The sequence below is a fragment of the Scatophagus argus genome, chromosome 12 (assembly GCF_020382885.2).
Source record: "Scatophagus argus isolate fScaArg1 chromosome 12, fScaArg1.pri, whole genome shotgun sequence".
NCBI lineage: Eukaryota > Metazoa > Chordata > Actinopteri > Scatophagidae > Scatophagus > Scatophagus argus.
In genome coordinates, this window is record NC_058504.1 from 6,857,556 (window position 1) to 6,876,265 (window position 18,710).

Sequence of the window (18,710 nt, forward strand, 5' to 3'; positions counted from 1 at the left end):
GCTGTAGCTCATGTGAGGATCACTATGACTATTGTGGAAACAGTTTCTGGGATTTGCACGCCATTGTTGCAATTCATAATGACACAGCAGTGGCTTTCACTTGACCCTCCCATTCCCCGTGTGTCCCAGCATACGCGCGTACGCCTGCGAGCTTCCTGGTTATGGCAATATTAATCCAGCTAACCCGGACGCAAGCTCACTGCTGGTTTAGCCACAGCAAACGACTTTTCTCGTCTTCCTGCAGACACGCAGTCATCCGCCGAAGCATGGCCTCAGACCCGACGGCAACAGAGATAACCCGGTTCGACTTTCTGGTGATCGGCGGCGGCTCCGGAGGTCTGGCCAGCGCTCGGAGAGCGTCGGAGCTCGGGGCATCCACCGCCGTGATCGAGAGTCACAAACTCGGAGGTACCTGCGTGAGTAAAACTTAAAACAGTCACTGAGCTATCGCCTCTGCAGCTTTCACATGCACACCATTTGCCAGGTCCACTGCGAAGCCTCCGGACTCCTTTTATGGATTTTGTGTGTGTGTGTGTGTGTGTGTAACAAACAGCCCATACGCACTCCCCTACACTCAGTGCACGTAATAGAAACAAAGTCTTAGCATATATGTATGATTAAAAACCATCACCTCTTCACTGACTCCTCCATGAAATAAAAAATATAAAGCTGGAACCTTTAGGATGGATAAAATTTTGTGCCCAAGGGCTTCATATGAGGAAAGTGCTTCATGCTGACGCAGTTGTCTTTACTGCAAGGCAGTTGTAATGGGAAGCCTTTTCATGCTATTGCGTTGATCTAACAGAAGGGAAGTCAGTGAGAAGTTGCAGATTTGTCACCAAGCTCATGTGCTCACATGCTGATTGCTGAAAGGAGCTGGCAGTTTGTATGATTTGTTTCCCAATTCGGCAGTCAAGAAGGAAATAAGCTCATATGAAATAATCTGAATGCACAAATCAGATAACGAGCGATGATGAATGGTTAAATTTACACAAAGGGCTGTTACATTATGTACTGTGCGAACAGAGACTTTGAGAGAGATTTCTTTTTTTTTTCCTTTTGAGCTTAACCTGTGCTTATAAAGCTTACGCTCAACTGATTTGCTCTGTACTATTGTTTTTCAGGTCAATGTTGGCTGCGTCCCTAAGAAGGTAAAACTTTCTCCCCATTCACGTTTTGATAGGTTGAGTTTTAACTTGGAGATATACTAACTTATTAACGTGCATCAAAATTCACCAGATGACCAATCCAGTGCCTTTACTTTCTGTCCCAGGTTATGTGGAATGCGGCAGTTCACGCTGAGTATCTCCATGATCACAGTGATTACGGCTTTGACGTTGGACATGTCAATTTCAGTTGGGAGTAAGTAACAGACTCCACTGGTGTCTTTTTCACCTTTTGTGCAACTACAGTGAGCTCTTATGACACCTGTTATGGTTGTTCCTGGTACAGTTTGGTATCTGTTTCGTAGCACAACTTCTCAGTCTGTAGTGTCTTTTGTTGCTTCATTTCAGCCCACTTCTCTGTCTTTGTGCACAGCATGGCTCAGTCAAGATGATTGCTAAAGATAAGAGTCTGCAAGGAGTGGCCGTCCGCAGCGTTAGGTCATGGATGACATGCACTAACAAACGACAGTGCTGGCTTGTCATAATGTGTGTCTTTTAACCCCCCAGTTATGTTACAAGTCAAATTGACCAGTAACATAACAGGAGGGTTAATAGAAGCCAGTCCCATGTTTGAATTAATTTGTTTATATCACGATATGAATTAAACTTGTGCTGGACAAACTACCATAACGGCAAAATAAAGCGTCATGCCGACAGAGCAAGTGATGCATGTCAGAAGTAACAACACCTGGAGATGCAGCGTGGTGGTTGTATATCAGGTTTATCCACTTTGATCGAGACGGACGTAAAGGACATTCATCAACCCCCGTGTCTTTACGCAGTCCCAGCCCCGGTGGTTAAGTCCATGGCTGATTTTCTCTCCCACTACCTCACTGTGTCCCTCTGAGTTGTAATGCGATCTGCATCCCTCTCCACTATTTGTCTACTTGTCCTGGTTTATTGTCCCAGCACAATATTGCTCAGCACTTCTCACAGTTTCTTCTTCATGTGCATGGCAGGTGTCTTATAACATAAGTGAACTTGTGTCCTGGTTTAAACCTTTAAATGAGTCATCAATATGCTCAGATCAAAGCCAGTACACTGAAAAATCTGAAGTGCTGCTGGATTATTTTTTAATTTTCTTTATTGAGTCTGCAACTGAATTTGTATTTGAGTTGTATCCATCATTTGAACATAGTTTAGGGGCAAACGCCACTTGAGTAAATGTGGGAGAAACTAAGAAAAAACATCCTATATTTGATGATATCCTTTGTTTGCAGAACTCTCAAGGCGAAAAGGGATGCTTATGTGAGCCACCTGAATCGCATTTATCGCAACAATCTGGACAAGGTAAGTTCATATTTAAGTCTTTTTTTTTCCTTCTTCTATTTTTTTTTTTTTTTTTTTGAAAGAAGGCAAAAAGTATTTGGAGGAAAAATAATGACATGTTCTTCCTCTCAGGCTAAAATCCAAACTATTCAAGGTCATGCCAGGTTTACCAGCGACCCCGAGCCTACTGTGGAGGTCAATGGAAGAAAGTATACAGCGCCTCACATCCTCATTGCCACTGGAGGGCAGCCTTCTGTTTTGAGTGACACTGAAGTTCCAGGTGAGACATACTGTACTATACTTATACTTAGACTTAACTTAGAAATGGTGATCCTCTTCATGTTTAACACTGTTCTGCCTGAGCAGATTGTTTACATTCATAAAGTTATTAAGTTGTGCAAAATATTGTGTTAACTGGTCATTTCAGGTGCAAATCTGGGCATTACCAGTGATGGCTTTTTTGAACTTGAAACTCTGCCAAAGTAAGTCTTTTTTTTTTTTTATTCTTTATGCCTTGTTTAAAGTTTTGTCTATAATTAAAAGGTTTTGGTTTTTGTTCTCCCGACAGGCGCAGTGTGATTGTTGGTGCTGGTTATATTGCAGTGGAGATGGCAGGCATCCTTTCCACCCTGGGGTCCAAAACATCCCTCATTATTCGTCAGACTGGAGTGAGAATCGGATAGATCAGAACATAAATACTAAATGGTAAATTTTCATAAGTGTGCATTCATGCAGTAATGGAAATCCATGTTTCTCCCTGTACCCTCTCTCTCTCTCTCTCTCTCTCTCTCTCTCTTTCTTTCTCTTTCTCTTTCTCTTTCTCTTTCTGTAGGTTCTGAGGAACTTTGATAGCCTCATAAGCACAAACTGCACCAAAGAACTGCAAAACTCCGGTGTAGATGTGTGGAAGAATTCTCAGGTGAGGTCTGTGCGTAAAACAGACAGAGGACTGGAGGTGACGCTCGTCACCAAAGATCCTGAGAAGAAGAACGAAGAGGAGAAGGTCAGAACCATCCAGGAAGTGGACTGTCTTCTGTGGGCTATCGGCAGGCAGCCTAACATCTCTGGGCTGAACATTGGCGAGATGGTAACAGTCTGCTGTGCTCATGAACAGCCTTCTCATGATGTTTATTGTCAACTGGATGTCAACATGTGCAGCAGTAACAACATATAACATCTAAGATTAGTGCAAAAACAGGCAGATGTTCCTAGACAGATAGAACAATTAATATTGTAAAAGTAAAACTAATAACAAAAATCTTTAGATAGATAGATAGATACTTTATTGATCCCGAGGGAAATTCAGGCACCCAGTAAGCCGTTACAGAAGCTTTATTGTCCTTATCGATCCATTTTGACAGCTGGAAAGAAAGCAAATCCCATGCAGTACCCATATGTGAAATGGCATCGCAGACAGATGACTACATCTTATCACCACTGTCTGTCTTCAAAGGGAATTAATTAGTGTTTGTCTCTGTGCAGTATCACCTGTGTGACACTCATCCTGGCTGCTTGATTGTCCTTGTGGATCACAGCAGCACTGCAGATAATTTAGAAGTTTTGTTTCTTAAGCATATAAGAATCCTTCAAATAAAAATGTGGTTTTGTGAAAGAGCTAAATCCAATAAGAGAAATTTGGATGGAAGGGTTCTTAATTTAAATCCAACAGTCCAAAATAAACCAGACCTGAGATCGTCTTCTGATCAGGGACAGTCTGGGAACGAGTCGGCCACAGAACATGTGTTAGGTTCTGAAGTGCTGACACGTGAGAGATGCTTGTTTGCTCAGAGTTATCAGGAAAATTAATAACATTAAAGGGGCGGTTAAGTCTGGGTTAAGTCAATGTACTCTTCTATTTACAGTAAAGTACTTCAGCTTAGCTTAGGGAAGTGGGCTATCAGATTGTCCACTGAAAGAAAGTTTAATGGGCGTCTGTGCCGGATTGTTACCACATACTCTGACTCTGTTTTTATTGTTGAGGAGGTGTGGGGGCGTGGGGGATGGGTATGTGATCTGTGCCCCCTTGAGATATCCATGCCCAGTTTGAGAGGGTTTGCAGAGTTCGGTCCATGTTAAACATTATCACGCTTTTCATTTAGTCGTTGTTTCGCATTTAGTCAGATGTAGGAGGAGCAGCAGTAGGCAAGTCATTGTTGTTTGTAGCTTTAGACAGAAACCAGAGCGATTCTGCCTGCTGCTTTTATTTGTTAAAAGTGCACACTGTCATCAGATCAGCTGCTTCTGATTAGTAAACATCAACTATCTTTCCTCATGTTCACTGAGCGTCCCAACAGATCTGTAAAGCTTATCAGCGGAATTCAGATGCTTCTAAGGAAATGGGAGAAACGGTTGTGTGTACTTAATGTCATGTTTGAGCTAAATGATTGCATGTGACGCTTTTCTCTGTGTTTGCAGAATGTGAATACGGATGAAAAAGGCCATATCATTGTGGATGAGTTTCAGAACACCAGCCGAGCGGGGATCTACGCAGTAGGGGATGTTTGTGGCAAAGCTCTTCTTACACCTGGTATGAAGTTGCTTAAGAACTTCATAGTCATGTTTATGTTCAAGGCAGGCTATTATAGGTTTTGAAGACTCATAAGGTTGAAGTTTTCTAGACTAAAGGCTTCAGTAGTAGTTTTATGTCTCTACATTTAGTTTTTTTTAATATTCGATGGGTGAAAAGCTGTTTGTGTCCATCCATAAGAGACCTTTTCAGGAAACACATCGATCTCATAATCATGTTGTCCTTAATACTGCAATTGCTGCTGCAGTTTTAAGTCCACACACCATTAGGAGTACTGTAGGTAAAGAAATGCCTACAGTACTGCCAGAAACACCCATGTTACTTAATACTGAAACAGCACAGTTGTTCTGTACTTGTTTTTCTGGTTTATAGGATAGAGCTTTTTATCCTCCGTAGACAACTGCAATGTTTTCTTAAGACAGTTACTGTTGCGCCCTGATATATTGTTGCATGTTGGGACAGTTGCCATTGCTGCAGGGAGGAAGCTGGCACACAGACTGTTTGAGGGCAAGAAGGACTCCAAGTTGGACTACTCTACTATCCCCACAGTGGTGTTCAGTCACCCACCCATCGGAACAGTGGGCCTCACAGAAGGTGAACAACAGTTTCATAGTCAAAGTCCCAACGCTCCCATGACTGAAACAGCCTGTGTTTCCTTATGACATTCTGCACTCTGTAATTTACTCTGGATGACAGCATCAACATATAAATATTGTATTAATCCCAATTCAGTCCCAGTTTTATACTTCTGATGCTTAACAATTTGTGTTTGTCACAGAGGAGGCCATTAGGTCTACAGGAAAGGAGAACGTGAAGATCTACAAGACTTCTTTCACTCCCATGTATCATGCTATCACGAGCAGGAAGGTTCAGTGCATCATGAAGCTGGTGTGTGTGGGCAAGGAGGAGAAGGTAGGAGTCCTCTGCTCTTGGGATTACAGCTGGTGGAGGAATATTAGCAAAACCTTATAGATCAGAAATTATTTTCCTGAGCGTGTGTCAGAGTGATATTAAAAAAAGTAAAGTACACCACACTCAGCCTTCTCTCTAAAGGCTTATTTTAAAAATGAAAGGATAAATCCTCTCTGAACCATTTCACAAGGAAAAGCATTTTTATTCGGGAAAAAAAAAATCTGATTTGTGGTGCTCAAGTGGCTGCCAATAATAAAAAGCCTCAGTAAATATGGTATATGATATGTTTATTTGCAACACTTGTCCACAGAATGGCTTTTATAAAGCTAAGAGAATAAAACAATGAGACATTTTAAAATATTACATTAGATTAAAAGAATACACAAGAGTACATGTTTGTTGATAGTAGCGTTCATAACGTGAACCCAGTGCCTGCACACAGGACACATCAGACCCTTTAAACCATCTTAAATCCTGTCTAAGTTTAATTTCGGTGCTCACTTTTTGTTATTCAGTATACTTCTGTCTTTCCCTGTTAAGGAAGGCATAGACAAGATGAGGTTTGAAATGAGACCAGTAAATGTCAGAGTTAAAATGCAGAAGCTTCAGTCCCTTTACTGCAAATACTGTATCAGCCCTCAGACAGAGAGAAATCCATCTGTCATGGTCAGTGAAGGCCATCTGCCATGGCCAGTGCACAAAGAGAAGCTCGACATGCCCAGATTGCAGTTTACCCACACAATGCATCGGATTTTGATATGGGATGTGTCTATTGCCTTTTCATTCTCAGGATTATCTCTGCTGCTCTCACTATGGTGAAATCACAAGTGTTTCTCCACCCTTACATGATATATAAACCATGGCTGACAACATGTTTGCAGTCAGCCTCTGCAAAAGTCCGTGAAAGTGGAAATGTGAAAAGTCATCTTGGTCGATAAAATATCTGATGTGGCTTTAACATAGAAAAGTAACTTTGCTACTATGGATTTCAATATAAAACCTTGATGCGTCTGGCTCTTGTAAAAACTGCTGAATTTCTCCCCAGGTGGTCGGCCTGCACATGCAGGGCCTGGGCTGTGATGAGATGCTGCAAGGCTTCGCTGTGGCCATCAAAATGGGTGCTACCAAAGCAGACTTTGACAAGACTATTGCCATTCACCCCACGTCATCTGAGGAGTTTGTCACAATGCGTTAATGCAAACACAGATGCCCTCCCTTGTTTCCCTATATGATCAGAAACCCAGACCAGCACACCAGGACCGAGTCAGTCCCCCCACCCGTACTACTCTCGCATCAGCTTGATAACTTGCTTTCTAAAACTACATACTTCTATTTTCTCTCACTTAAGTGACCTTATTCGTGCGCAGTGTTTTGTTTTCTTTTTTTTTAAATTTTTACCTAAATGGACCAAGACCGAGTTATGACCTTTTTAAACTGTACTGTGGGTCTTGATTACTGATTGAATATTCTGGATTCCATTTTAATGATTATGTAATGGAAGTGATGGATGGCAAGGGAAGTCAAAAGACTTCTCTACTAGTGTACATGTTTGATTTGTCAGTCATTTGTCAGATGAATATCAACAACACTGCTGCTCCTGAAGGTACCTATTTGCTAGCAATGCAGGGTCATAACATATCTATTGTACTGTTTTAGAGATTCAATAAACCTGCAGTTTTTTCTTAAATGGTGCGATTCTTTACTTTCGCCGACTGTTGTAACGCTCACACACTTATGCTCGTCTGTCTCTGTCTGCAGTTGACATGGGCTGGGTAATGATTAAAGTACTACTGAGTTGTATTTGTGTTCATACCCAAGAAATACTCCTCTGCCAAGTAATGAGCAGTGATTTATTTGTTTTTTAACTAGCGCAATGATGCAGGGTATATGCTTACCATCTAGATGAACGTGTGGTGAATATTTCCATTTTGATATAATGTAGAGCATTTAAGTAGCTAAAACACATTTATTCAAGTGCTGTACTTTCTTCTAATACATTCAAGAAGGCAATACTATACTTTTTACTCTACATTTACATTTGGTAGCCAAATTTCTGAATGCTTACATACAAAGTGTATGAATCTTTTATAAAGAAAAAAAAAGATTAAAGCATTATTATCTGTAAAGCATTATTACAGATTAAACTCTCCAACATCAAATATAAAACTTTGCTATGTCACGACCGTTTGCACAACAATAAAATGTCGAGATGTTAATAAAACACTAATAATTTAGTTATATAATAATCTGACAGGGGCCCTTATGACGCAGGAGTATTTTTGCTTTTGATACCAATGTGCTGACAGTTCTTTTTATCCTATTCAAAGACTCGTGTGGTATTAGCCATTTTGCGTAAGTAAAGTGAACTTTCAAGGAGTTTGGGTAGTCTAACCAAAAGTATTTCGATATTTATTTATATTTAACAGATTATGTACTCTTCTTGTTGGCCTTTACCATCCTTTCTCCTTAACTAGATATCATTTAAACCCTTTCATAAAGAACACTGGGACAAAAGCTAGATAAAATGACCTTGTTTGCCCAACGTTTTATTAAATATCGCGATACAAGCTGACTAAACGTTGAAACTGAATACGCTCTCACGAGAAGACCGTCAACGTCACCTAAGTGTCACAGGTCACGTGTGTGTGTTTGTACGTTTGTAGCACTTACCATAGATCCACAGCGGCGATACTGTCAGTTTGGCCATAGGTTCTGAAAATGGATACACATAATGCAGAGCAAACATCAACATAGAAAGGTACCGACTTTCAGATTAAACTTACTTGTACTTAGTAATTAGTTGTAGTTGTTTTTGAGGGAATTAAAATGTTACACGACACGTGTTAGTCTCGGTGGAAAATGATATTAGCTTACTGTTCGCTAGACTGCTAGCTAGCTTAGCTAAGTTTGTGGTTCCATAGCCGCCGGGGCCGGTATCGCTGTAGCATAGGCTATCAGTAGCCCACCGGCAAAGGCATTAGTTGACTGTCAAAATGATGATCAATGACAGCCATTTCAGTTAGACACAGTGTCAGCTGTGTTAAACATTTGTTTATAGTCGTGCAAACGTTACTGCTTGATGGAGTTGCCTTGAGAGGCGGTGTCTTGGCGTTAATCTGTCTCAATTGGGTTAGATTGACAACGGACAGCTAAAACATAGCTGTGACTTTTCGTAGGAAGTTCCTGCACTTCAGTTCCGATCCCCGCTTCAGCGAGGATGTTCCCCAGCCTGGCCCACAGACCATGGCATGTCTTCTGCAGGGTCTCCTTGCAGCACAGGGCGTCCCTGTCGCAACGGTTCCCGAGGTTACCCCAGCTCTGCTACGGTGAGGAGTCTGGTAATGTTGCCAGGCGTTACTTACAGCTACAGCTGCTCTCCAACACGATTCTTACAACAATGCTATCTCGCGAACTGTTGTCTTGTGTTACGATGCTGTAAAACATTAGAAACAAGCTATTCCCACACTGTTGTTGTACAGGTTGGCAGAATGGAGGCATACATAGCTTATGGTTCAGCCTTCCAGACTGCCGTGTTGCCTCTTTAGGGCTGGGCAAGGTGCAGTACTATTCTGCCTCTGGCAACAGTACAGACGGTCCTCCTAAATCAGCATCAGGTGATGCTCCTTCAGCAGAAAGCATCTTGTCTGCTGGTACAAATGCAACCCCAGCTGCATCAGGTAACAGACTTTAAGGTTTCACTGTACTGAAGATGTCGTTCTGATATTTGATGTCTGTGGAATAGTATTGTGCATGTGAATGTTAACAATTTTCCCTATTAAAACTGTTGTCTTATTACATCCCTTGTTAACACAAGCACTGGGAAATAGTTCTGGTATGTGAGATGTGAAAAATGTAGTCACCCAGAAGAAATTCACCTTGGTTTGCTTCTCTGTCTAAATTTAAATGTTTACTCACACAGGGAAAACACCTCAGGTGCTGTCCAAAGCTGAGGCAATCCAAGTGAAAGGTAATGAACAACATTTTTGCATGCAGGGCTTACCAAAAGGATGAGGAGTTGCCAGCTTGCGGGGGTCTAGGGGTGTGTCCAGAAGAGATAGTTTTGAGAAAACTTTGGCTGGCCTCTAGAACATTCTAATGCTATTATTCCATCATATACACTGATCTTAACTGTTGCATATTATTAATTTGTAATTGATTTGTTTGCCTACTCATGACAACATGCAGTAAATTCTCACATGGGTCTCCCACTTGAACAACACTGCACACATTTAGTGCGTGTGTGTAAGCTGTCTTAGAGACAGCTCTGCTGTGAAAAGCACAATGTAAGTTAAAATATTTCATTCATTTGTTCATTAATCACAAATTCATACGATAAAGTGGCCAACTGGACTTGAATCAGTAGTTACTGTTTGGCTGCTGTTGCCTATGGACAGCACGGTTCCCATGAAACAGGTTTTAGATGAGACTCTTGATGTACCTAATATTTATGCGTCTTCAGAATGTTGGTGTAGTTTGGTGGCTTGCACAGGAATGGGCGCTAATGAATGCAGATGAAACCCCTGAATCATAATTTGCCTCTGCTGTCATGTGCAGTTCGGGCAGTCCTGAAGAAAAGGGAGTATGGACCCAAGTACACTCAGAACAATTTTATCACTGCAGTCAGAGCCATGAATGAGTTCTGTCTCAAACCAAGGTAACTTCTGTTCCTCAGACTAACTGTGTTCTGTGTTGTGTTAAATGTTCTTAAGCTGTACTGCATCATTGAGGTGAATTGATTGTATTAGACATTTTATTTGTCTGTTCAGTGTAACCGTGTTCAGCAGTAGCTGAGATGCAGCTGGATGAAGCTGGCAGACCACAGCACAAATTCTTTGAGTTAATAAGTAAACGTGCTGTTGTGATTAGCTGATGTAAGACTGCCTAACATCGTTTAACGCAGGTCCTCCTGAGTCTTTGTCTGACACCCTTCCCTTGCATGTCTACAGTGATCTGGAACAGCTTCGAAAGATCAGACGACGCAGCCCCCACGATGACACAGAGGCTTTCACTGTCTTTTTGCGGTCAGACGTGGAGGCCAAGTTAGTTTCTACACCCTTTTGTTTTACAGCTCAAGAGATGTTAAGAATAAAGCCTCACATGCCCTCCAACAAGTTATTGCTCAAATAACCAATTTTCATTGATGTGCTCTCTAACTTTTGTTGAGTCATTCATTTCTGTCTGTGACTATTAGAGCAATGGACGTATGGGGAAGCAATGAAGCTCTGGCCCGAGAGAGAAATCTCAGGAAACAGGCGGAGAGAGAGTACCAAGAGAGTAGGTTTATATTTTTCCCTATTCATGACATGCTGCTATTTTTATTGGGGGGCAGGGGGGTTATATCCTGGACTTTTACTTGATTCTGAGCACTTGCCCAGTACCCAACAGTTAGATAGCAGTAACAGTCCGACACCCTTCCATTAAACTGAGACTTGTCCTTTTTATGTTTGTTTTTTGACATTTTGTTATCTTTCAGACGGAGTCACCTAGCTAGGTTAGCTAGGCCTCCCCCCTGTTTCCGTTCTTTATGCTAAGCTACCTGTCTGTTGACTTCATAATTAATGGGCGTGTAAGAGAGTGGTATCGATCTCAAGTCTCATTGTCTCTTGTTTGCTTACCTCCAGATGTTTTTCGGAATCAACAGTTGTTGAAGGAATACAAAGACTTTTGGGGAAACACTAAGGTTAGTACCTTTCTGGCTTAGCATTTTGTTTGATAATGTGATTGATTCTCCAAATCATCGTTTCTATGTGAATGAGGAAGTGATGTGGACTTTCCTGTCACCATGTCCAAGTTGCCCTATTAACACCCAGTGATGTACTTGTGTGACCTTTGTCCCTGTCAGGAAGGTCACTGCATCTATATAACAATGTCATTATTTGCTGTCATTCATGCAGTTCCCCCCTCTTTACTGTAGGGTGTGGATGTTATTTCAATGACTGTAGTGTTGCGCACTTCTCTGGTATGTCATGGTATATTCTATACTCTGCTGGATTGGACAACATTAGCTGTATGTTTGACTTTGACAGCAGTGCAGGAAATTCCCAAACGTGTCTGTATTATGTCAAAGGCTGTTTTTAATTTATTTATTTTTTTAAATTACTTTTACTGTACATTGAAGATAACTGCAGAATTATTCCATCCAGATTGCAGACTTTTCATATTCCACATGCTTTATGTGTTTTACATTTCTTTTTCTTTGTTTCACAAAGCCTCGATCGGGCAAGAGGACAACGTTTCTGCAAGGGCCAGGGAAGGTGGTCATGGTCGCTATTTGCATGTAAGCTTTCATATTCTCACCAGTCTTCCTTTGAATGCTGTAAAGACTTTTGTGCAGTCAGTGATTTTACTGAGATGCTGCACACACAGTGGGAGGTTTTTGTTTAGAGAGGAAATAACAAGTCTGTACTCAGCAGGATTGCTAGATACAGTATGTTGGGTAAGTCTCACTGTGTAACATTTGGGGAAACCGAACTGAACTCAAACAAGCTTGTTGCAAAAGTCCAAAACAGTGACGAGGTGCACAGTAGCATTACTGTCACTATAGATGTTGTATCTTGAGGAAATGCTCTCAGCTGTAGTTTTTTCAAAATCACTCATTAGTAAAGATGATGTGAAGATGGTAAAATGTGTACTGGGAAGCACATGGAACCATGTCTCACATGTCTCTGCCTATTGAATTAGGGTGATTGGGTTAGAGGACACGTGCAGTCACATGAACAGCAAAGCGTTTCTTTCATTGTTCACTCACAGGACTCATTTAGCTAAGTGCTGCTCAGTACAGGAGAGGTCCACTCTGGTTGTATTCAGGAGCACCAAATCAGAAAAGCTGAAGTACTTTAAAAACAAAAAGTCATTGAGTAATAGAAAATGGGAGTTAAATCAGTTAAACATAGTCAGAACTTCTGTTAACCATTCAGTTATGTTTTAGGTGATAAACCTTTTCGCTGTCCTACGAGTGCTTCATCTACTTGTTTCTTTGTCCTCAGCAATGGATTGAATTTCTTCTTCAAGCTCCTGGCTTGGGTCTACACTGGATCAGCGAGCATGTTCTCCGAGGCCATCCACTCTCTGGCCGACACCTGCAACCAGGCTCTGCTCGCCCTGGGGATCAGCCAGTCAGTCCGCAACCCTGATGCTGGACACCCGTAAGCAACCACACCTTACTGTGCTATTAAACAAAGATGATGAGAACAGTGTGAGCAAAGCAAAATGGGTCATCATAAGACCAAAGAGTCACATGTCATCTTCAGTGCATTTCATCAAGTATTGGATATCTTGTAGTTAAATAGAAAACCGCCCTTTTGCAGCCATATCTCAGGAGTCTGAAATCCTCAGCTGTGGTGGACTTGATAATAAAATTAGTCATAAGACATAAACCACATACTGTTTTTATGCTGTAACATGTCATAACAGCTTAAGTATAAGTATTTTCCATGATGGCTGTTAACAGAATTCTACAGATTACAGATGTAAAAGCTTGCCAAATTAGCCATCAGTCCTCTGCAGACAGCATTTGTGCGGAGGGTAAATGTGTGTCGCCTGTCAGTTAGCCTAAGTGTTGTAAGGTCAGAATAGATTCTGATTTTGTCCCATATGTGTTTTTCAGGTATGGCTTCTCCAACATGCGCTACATTGCCTCCCTCATCAGTGGAGTGGGCATTTTTATGATGGGAGCAGGCCTCTCGTGGTACCATGGCATCATGGGATTGCTCCACCCAGAACCAATTGAGTCTTTGTTATGGGTGAGTGTCTGCATTGACTTTCGTCTGTAATACATTGCACATAAAGGCATATTAATGATTTAGTGTAACGTTTCGTGTTGCAGGCTTACTGTATTTTGGCAGGCTCCCTGGTGTCTGAAGGAGGTAGGTTATAAAAATGAAACCGTTGATCTTTGATAACATTTTGAAGTAGGCTTCATTATGTACTGAAACATCTCTGTTTTCCTTTCTCAGCCACATTACTCGTGGCCATCAATGAGATAAAGAAGAGCGCCCACCAGAATGGACTGTCTTTTTATGAATATGGTCTGTACAACTGAATTTGTTGTGTCGTTAATGAATGTAAATTCTTTATGCCTTGTATGCCATTTACATTTGGCATTAAAGTGAATTTGATCAGGCAGATATTTATTGTCCTCATCCACATAAAACTGCAGGAAAATGTGAAGATGCAGGGGAGAGGAAATCAGTTCTGATAGAAGTGAATTTGTTGAAATCACGTATGATGGTGTGTTGAGATGCAAAATGTTTGAGTGTAAATGTACATGTTTTTCCAAGTCATATTCAAGCTACAGTAAAATGAAACCAGGTGTTTTTCTGTCGTTGTGTACCGACAGCATCATTCAGACCAAGTTTATTTGCACGTTATGAAGGAAAGTAGAAAATCATGTGTCTGATGACAAATATAAATTTTATTATGTGGATATGTATTTCTTGAAAATTCAGTAGTTAAGTGCGATCTTGCATTGTTTTGTGTGTGCAGTAATGCAGAGTCGAGACCCCAGTACTAACGTAGTGCTGCTGGAGGATGCAGCTGCTGTATTGGGAGTCATTTTGGCTGCTGGCTGCATGGGGCTCACATCAATCACAGGTACTCAAAGACACACGATGACATCGTTCACAAGCTCCCATACAACACCTGCATGGAAAACAATCTTTTTCAGTCTATTCTGTTGTCCTAAGCCATGCAATTAATGAGCTCACATTACTACTGCTGGTCTTCTTTTTTGATCTGTACTTTGATTCATTATTCTCTTTACTGATGTGTCAAATTACTGGTTTCTAATTTCAGTGTTGACTCAGTCTCAGATACGTAAGTTTTACGGTTATCTTTTAAATTCTCATCCTCTCCCCTCTCCACCTGTGTTGTCCCAGGTAACCCGCACTATGACAGTTTGGGTTCTCTCGGCGTGGGCACGTTGCTGGGCACCGTCTCAGCCTTCCTCATCTACACTAACACAGAGGCCCTGCTGGGACGCTCCATACAGGCCGAACGTGTACAGAAGCTTACAGAGTTCCTGGAGAACGATCCTGCTGTAAGGTCAGCAAATGAGCAGAGACACACTCTGGTGCGCGCACACACATGCATGTATAACAATGTATACTTGTATTAAAAAAAAAAAAAAGACTTCAACTTTTTACATACACCGAAATTCTTTCTCTTTTTTAACCCATCACTGATTGAAACACACACACATGCAACATGCAGGGAAACACACGGGAGCAGTGGGCTGCCATGTCAGGTGCCCGGGGAGCAGTTGGTGGGGTTAAGTGCCTTGCTGAAGGGCACATCATGCTCAAGGCGGAGGATTGATCAATCACTCCACCACACCCAAATTTTTCCTGCCAGTCCGGGGTGGAATCAAACCGCCGACCGTCTGGTCACAAGCCGCTTCTCAAACCTCTAGGCCACGGCTGCCCCCACATACACATGTTCACCTCCACGGCTATAAAACAACAAGCCAGGTCTTCATGTCATGTTTTAAATCAGTCACTTGAATCCCAATTCACGACTCCATATACCACCAAGTGAACCAGTTGACATGATCTCACATGTCTACTAATGTCAGTGGATAACATTCATGTGGATCACCTGGTATTTGCTGGTCTTTACATCTAAACAACTTAAGGTGCATTTTTACACAGCACCGCAAAGTGATCCAATTTAATGTCTCAGTCTTAACACAAACATGAGTGGGCAACAAACTTTACATTTTTAACACTTTATGTTTATGTGTTGTGGAAGTCGACTGTTTTGTTCTCGAACCAAGTTAATGTAGGATAGTTTCACTGCCTGTCTAACCTGATGCACTTGATGTTATTATCAGGGCCATTCATGACGTAAAGGCCACTGATATGGGACTGAGTAAAGTGCGCTTCAAGGCTGAAGTTGACTTTGATGGTCGAGTCGTGACTCGGTCTTATCTGGAAAAACAAGACATTGACCAAATCCTCAATGTAAGTCATTTGCTACTTTATATGTTGACCTTTCTGACCGCGCTATCAATCTGTGCTCGTTGCTAACAGCTCACTGCCAAGGACCAAATCGCCAATTCACAGATCCATTGCAAACAGATGTCACATTGGAAGCAACACCGTTTTAGGTTGAATTGTATTTTACTCATTTGAGGGCCATTTATGGTTATTTATAATATGCAGTGAAATGGTTATTCAAAGTCAATCAGAACTAAACCTCAGCAGGTTTTTCTTTTTACTAAGTATATAAGAATTCTGCAGTGCTATCTGCAACATACAGTAGGTCACAATAGGTAGTGTAGCAGCAATCCGTCCAGTAATCTTCTTTACTGCCACTATTGAGCAAACCTTCAGCAATAAGCTTGACTGGTAGCAATGAATCTTCTGACCGGGTAACTCTGTTCAAAAACCTTTACTTAAATAAGCAAAAACAAAGCTACAAGATTCAATCATGAACAGACCGTCAAAAAACTATGTTGCTCCTTAGGCTGCGTAATCATAACTGACGCCCAAGTGACTGTGAGATCACAAACAATCTACTCAAAAAAGGGGAATTACAGTATTTTTCAGTTAACTATTGAACACTGTCATTATGGCTCCTACATGTAGTCTCCAGGTTATGTTTGTATTATGCAAAGGTTTAGGACTTTAATCTTCTGTATCCAGCCTGCACATGTATTGCTCACCTGGGTCTTTACTGACAAAGTTCAGCACATGCTTTGTTCTTTCTGCAGGAAATTCAGCAGGTGAAGACCGCCGAAGAACTGGAGAGCTTCATGCTGAAACACGGAGAGAACATCATCGACACCCTGGGGGCCGAAGTGGACCGCTTGGAGAAAGAACTCAAGGTACGAGAACATTAAACTTGTCCACATTGTTACCTGGATTATTCTACAATATATCCAGAAAGTCCTGAGAACTCTGGGAATTGCAAGGCATATTTATATGTAACTGTGTTCTGTTCTTTCGTAGCAACGTAACCCAGAAGTTCGTCATGTAGACTTAGAGATACTATAACACCTAACGGGTCTCTGCGGAGGGAGCACCCTGCGCTGCGAAGAAGAACCGACAAGACAAAAAGTGAAAGGGCCAAGCCTACCTCCGCAACCTGCGTCCCATCCTGACCGCCGTAAAGCGAACCCCCATCGCCGCACAAGTCATCAAGTCTTACTGTACGATATTTGACAAGCATATACAACGACAGTGTCTGGGCAGTCATCGTGCTTTCTTTGTGTTGCTTCAGCCACACTTAACTGTACCGAGAATTCAACCTGCTAGAGATCCATTTTCACATTCAGGTGTGTGTGTGTTTGTTTCTGGCATTAGTCAACCTGAATTTCAGTAGAAATTTAAATCTCTTTGCAGTTCACACACACACATACACGCACAAACACACACACACAGCTACGACAGTTTGGTCTTATGGTTGCTAGTTTGAAGTCACATTCCTTCTTGAATGTGTGTGAATTGGGCTGAAAATCATGACAACATGACAAACAGGACCAGTATCATTAGCTACATTTGTTCTTTAAAGTTGTGCTTGAGCCACGGTGAGTGATAGTGTTTCCTTAATTAGTAGAAAGGAAACCCGAGAGCTACATATTCAGATGAGACTTATTTAACTGCTAGATGATATTAGTTCTTTTTTTTTTTCTTTTAATGCATAAACTGAGGAACTGAGGATGGCAACGAGCTGCTGCAGGTTCTCTGTTAAAGACAGCATTTATGATGAATAGATTTAATTTGTATTACAGAAAACTACGCAAATTTGAAGGTGTTATTAAGACTTTTGATTTGTATAAGAGTTGACGAGTGAACAGATGTTAAATACAGTAGCACTTAATGAGCCACTGGATCTACTAGTTATTGGACATATTCATCTTTACACAAGCCAAGAAGTGACATTATAGGCAGTAGTACCCTGCTCTTCCATTTTATTTCTATCTTTGCCAGCTGCAAACTCCAAACTTTGATGTTCTGCAGATTTTAGTTGCTTTGTCTTGTATTAATCATCAGCATAGGAGTGCTTGTGCTGTTCCAAAGATGAAATACTGAAGGAAAGCAAATTTGGCCATATTGCATCAAGTGTAAATAAGTGCTGTGAGATAACAAAGTATGCCTGACAAATGGACCAGTTGTGTATCAGTCGGGTTTCATCAAGATCAGTGCTGGAAAGGATGCACCTGCCCATTGCTTTGTTTGTGGTGCTAAACCAAAGTCATATTATTCCAATGTTCAGCACCCAAAAAGGTGAAGAGGTAGCACACACATAGATCTTGATAAAGTAGACCAGTCTCAGTTTGGCCATTCCCAGAACTCTAGAATTAAGATTATTCTTCTTTGATCAGCTCTGTGTGTGTGTGTGTGTGTGCTGCCTTTTTTTTCTTTACCTTTTGGTATTCTGCATAGGTTTCATCAGGTGTTAAGCTCCACAAACATTCAGCATGAAAATGTCACGAGGATGCCACTGTGTACAGTTTGTACATGCAGTTGACATCATTCTGCATTATGGGACACAACTGCCGGACACACGTCGTATTCTGCTTCAGGAGGTGGGCCAAAGTCATTTCATCTACAGGGGAGGAATATTTTTCAAGGTGTCAATAGTGTAGTATTTTCCCATTGGTTATAAATATGTTGTCACTGCTGAAGGAGTTGGAATAAATTTAAAATAATTTATTAAATTATGTTGCTTTTCTGTCAAGTGGTGTGGTCTTTTATTTTTTTTTATTTTTGTTTTTTGCCCCCTCATTGTATAGCATGTCTTCTCAAGATGTTGAGCGCTTTTGTAGGAGCTCCGAGCTTCCCACCTGGATGGCAGCCCCAACAAACGACCCTCAGTGGGTTTTGGAAAAGGCT

General features: G+C 41.4%; 1 protein-coding gene across 1 annotated transcript; it reads left to right on the forward strand.

Moving 5' to 3' along the window:
• Positions 1-89: 89 nt before the first annotated feature.
• On the forward strand, positions 90-18,555 carry slc30a9 (solute carrier family 30 member 9). Its single transcript, XM_046407029.1, has 30 exons — positions 90-416; positions 1,125-1,151; positions 1,274-1,362; positions 2,387-2,456; positions 2,568-2,715; positions 2,863-2,917; positions 3,004-3,103; positions 3,268-3,522; positions 4,851-4,962; positions 5,425-5,556; positions 5,741-5,874; positions 6,920-7,066; positions 8,202-8,226; positions 9,051-9,200; positions 9,354-9,551; positions 9,794-9,841; positions 10,429-10,528; positions 10,821-10,913; positions 11,066-11,148; positions 11,496-11,554; positions 12,084-12,151; positions 12,861-13,019; positions 13,481-13,616; positions 13,700-13,739; positions 13,830-13,901; positions 14,359-14,466; positions 14,751-14,916; positions 15,704-15,833; positions 16,586-16,699; positions 16,824-18,555. The coding sequence occupies exons 1-30, from the start codon at positions 162-164 to the stop codon at positions 16,866-16,868; spliced, it is 3,318 nt and encodes a 1,105-aa protein (XP_046262985.1). The 5' UTR covers positions 90-161; the 3' UTR covers positions 16,869-18,555.
• Positions 18,556-18,710: the final 155 nt, after the last annotated feature.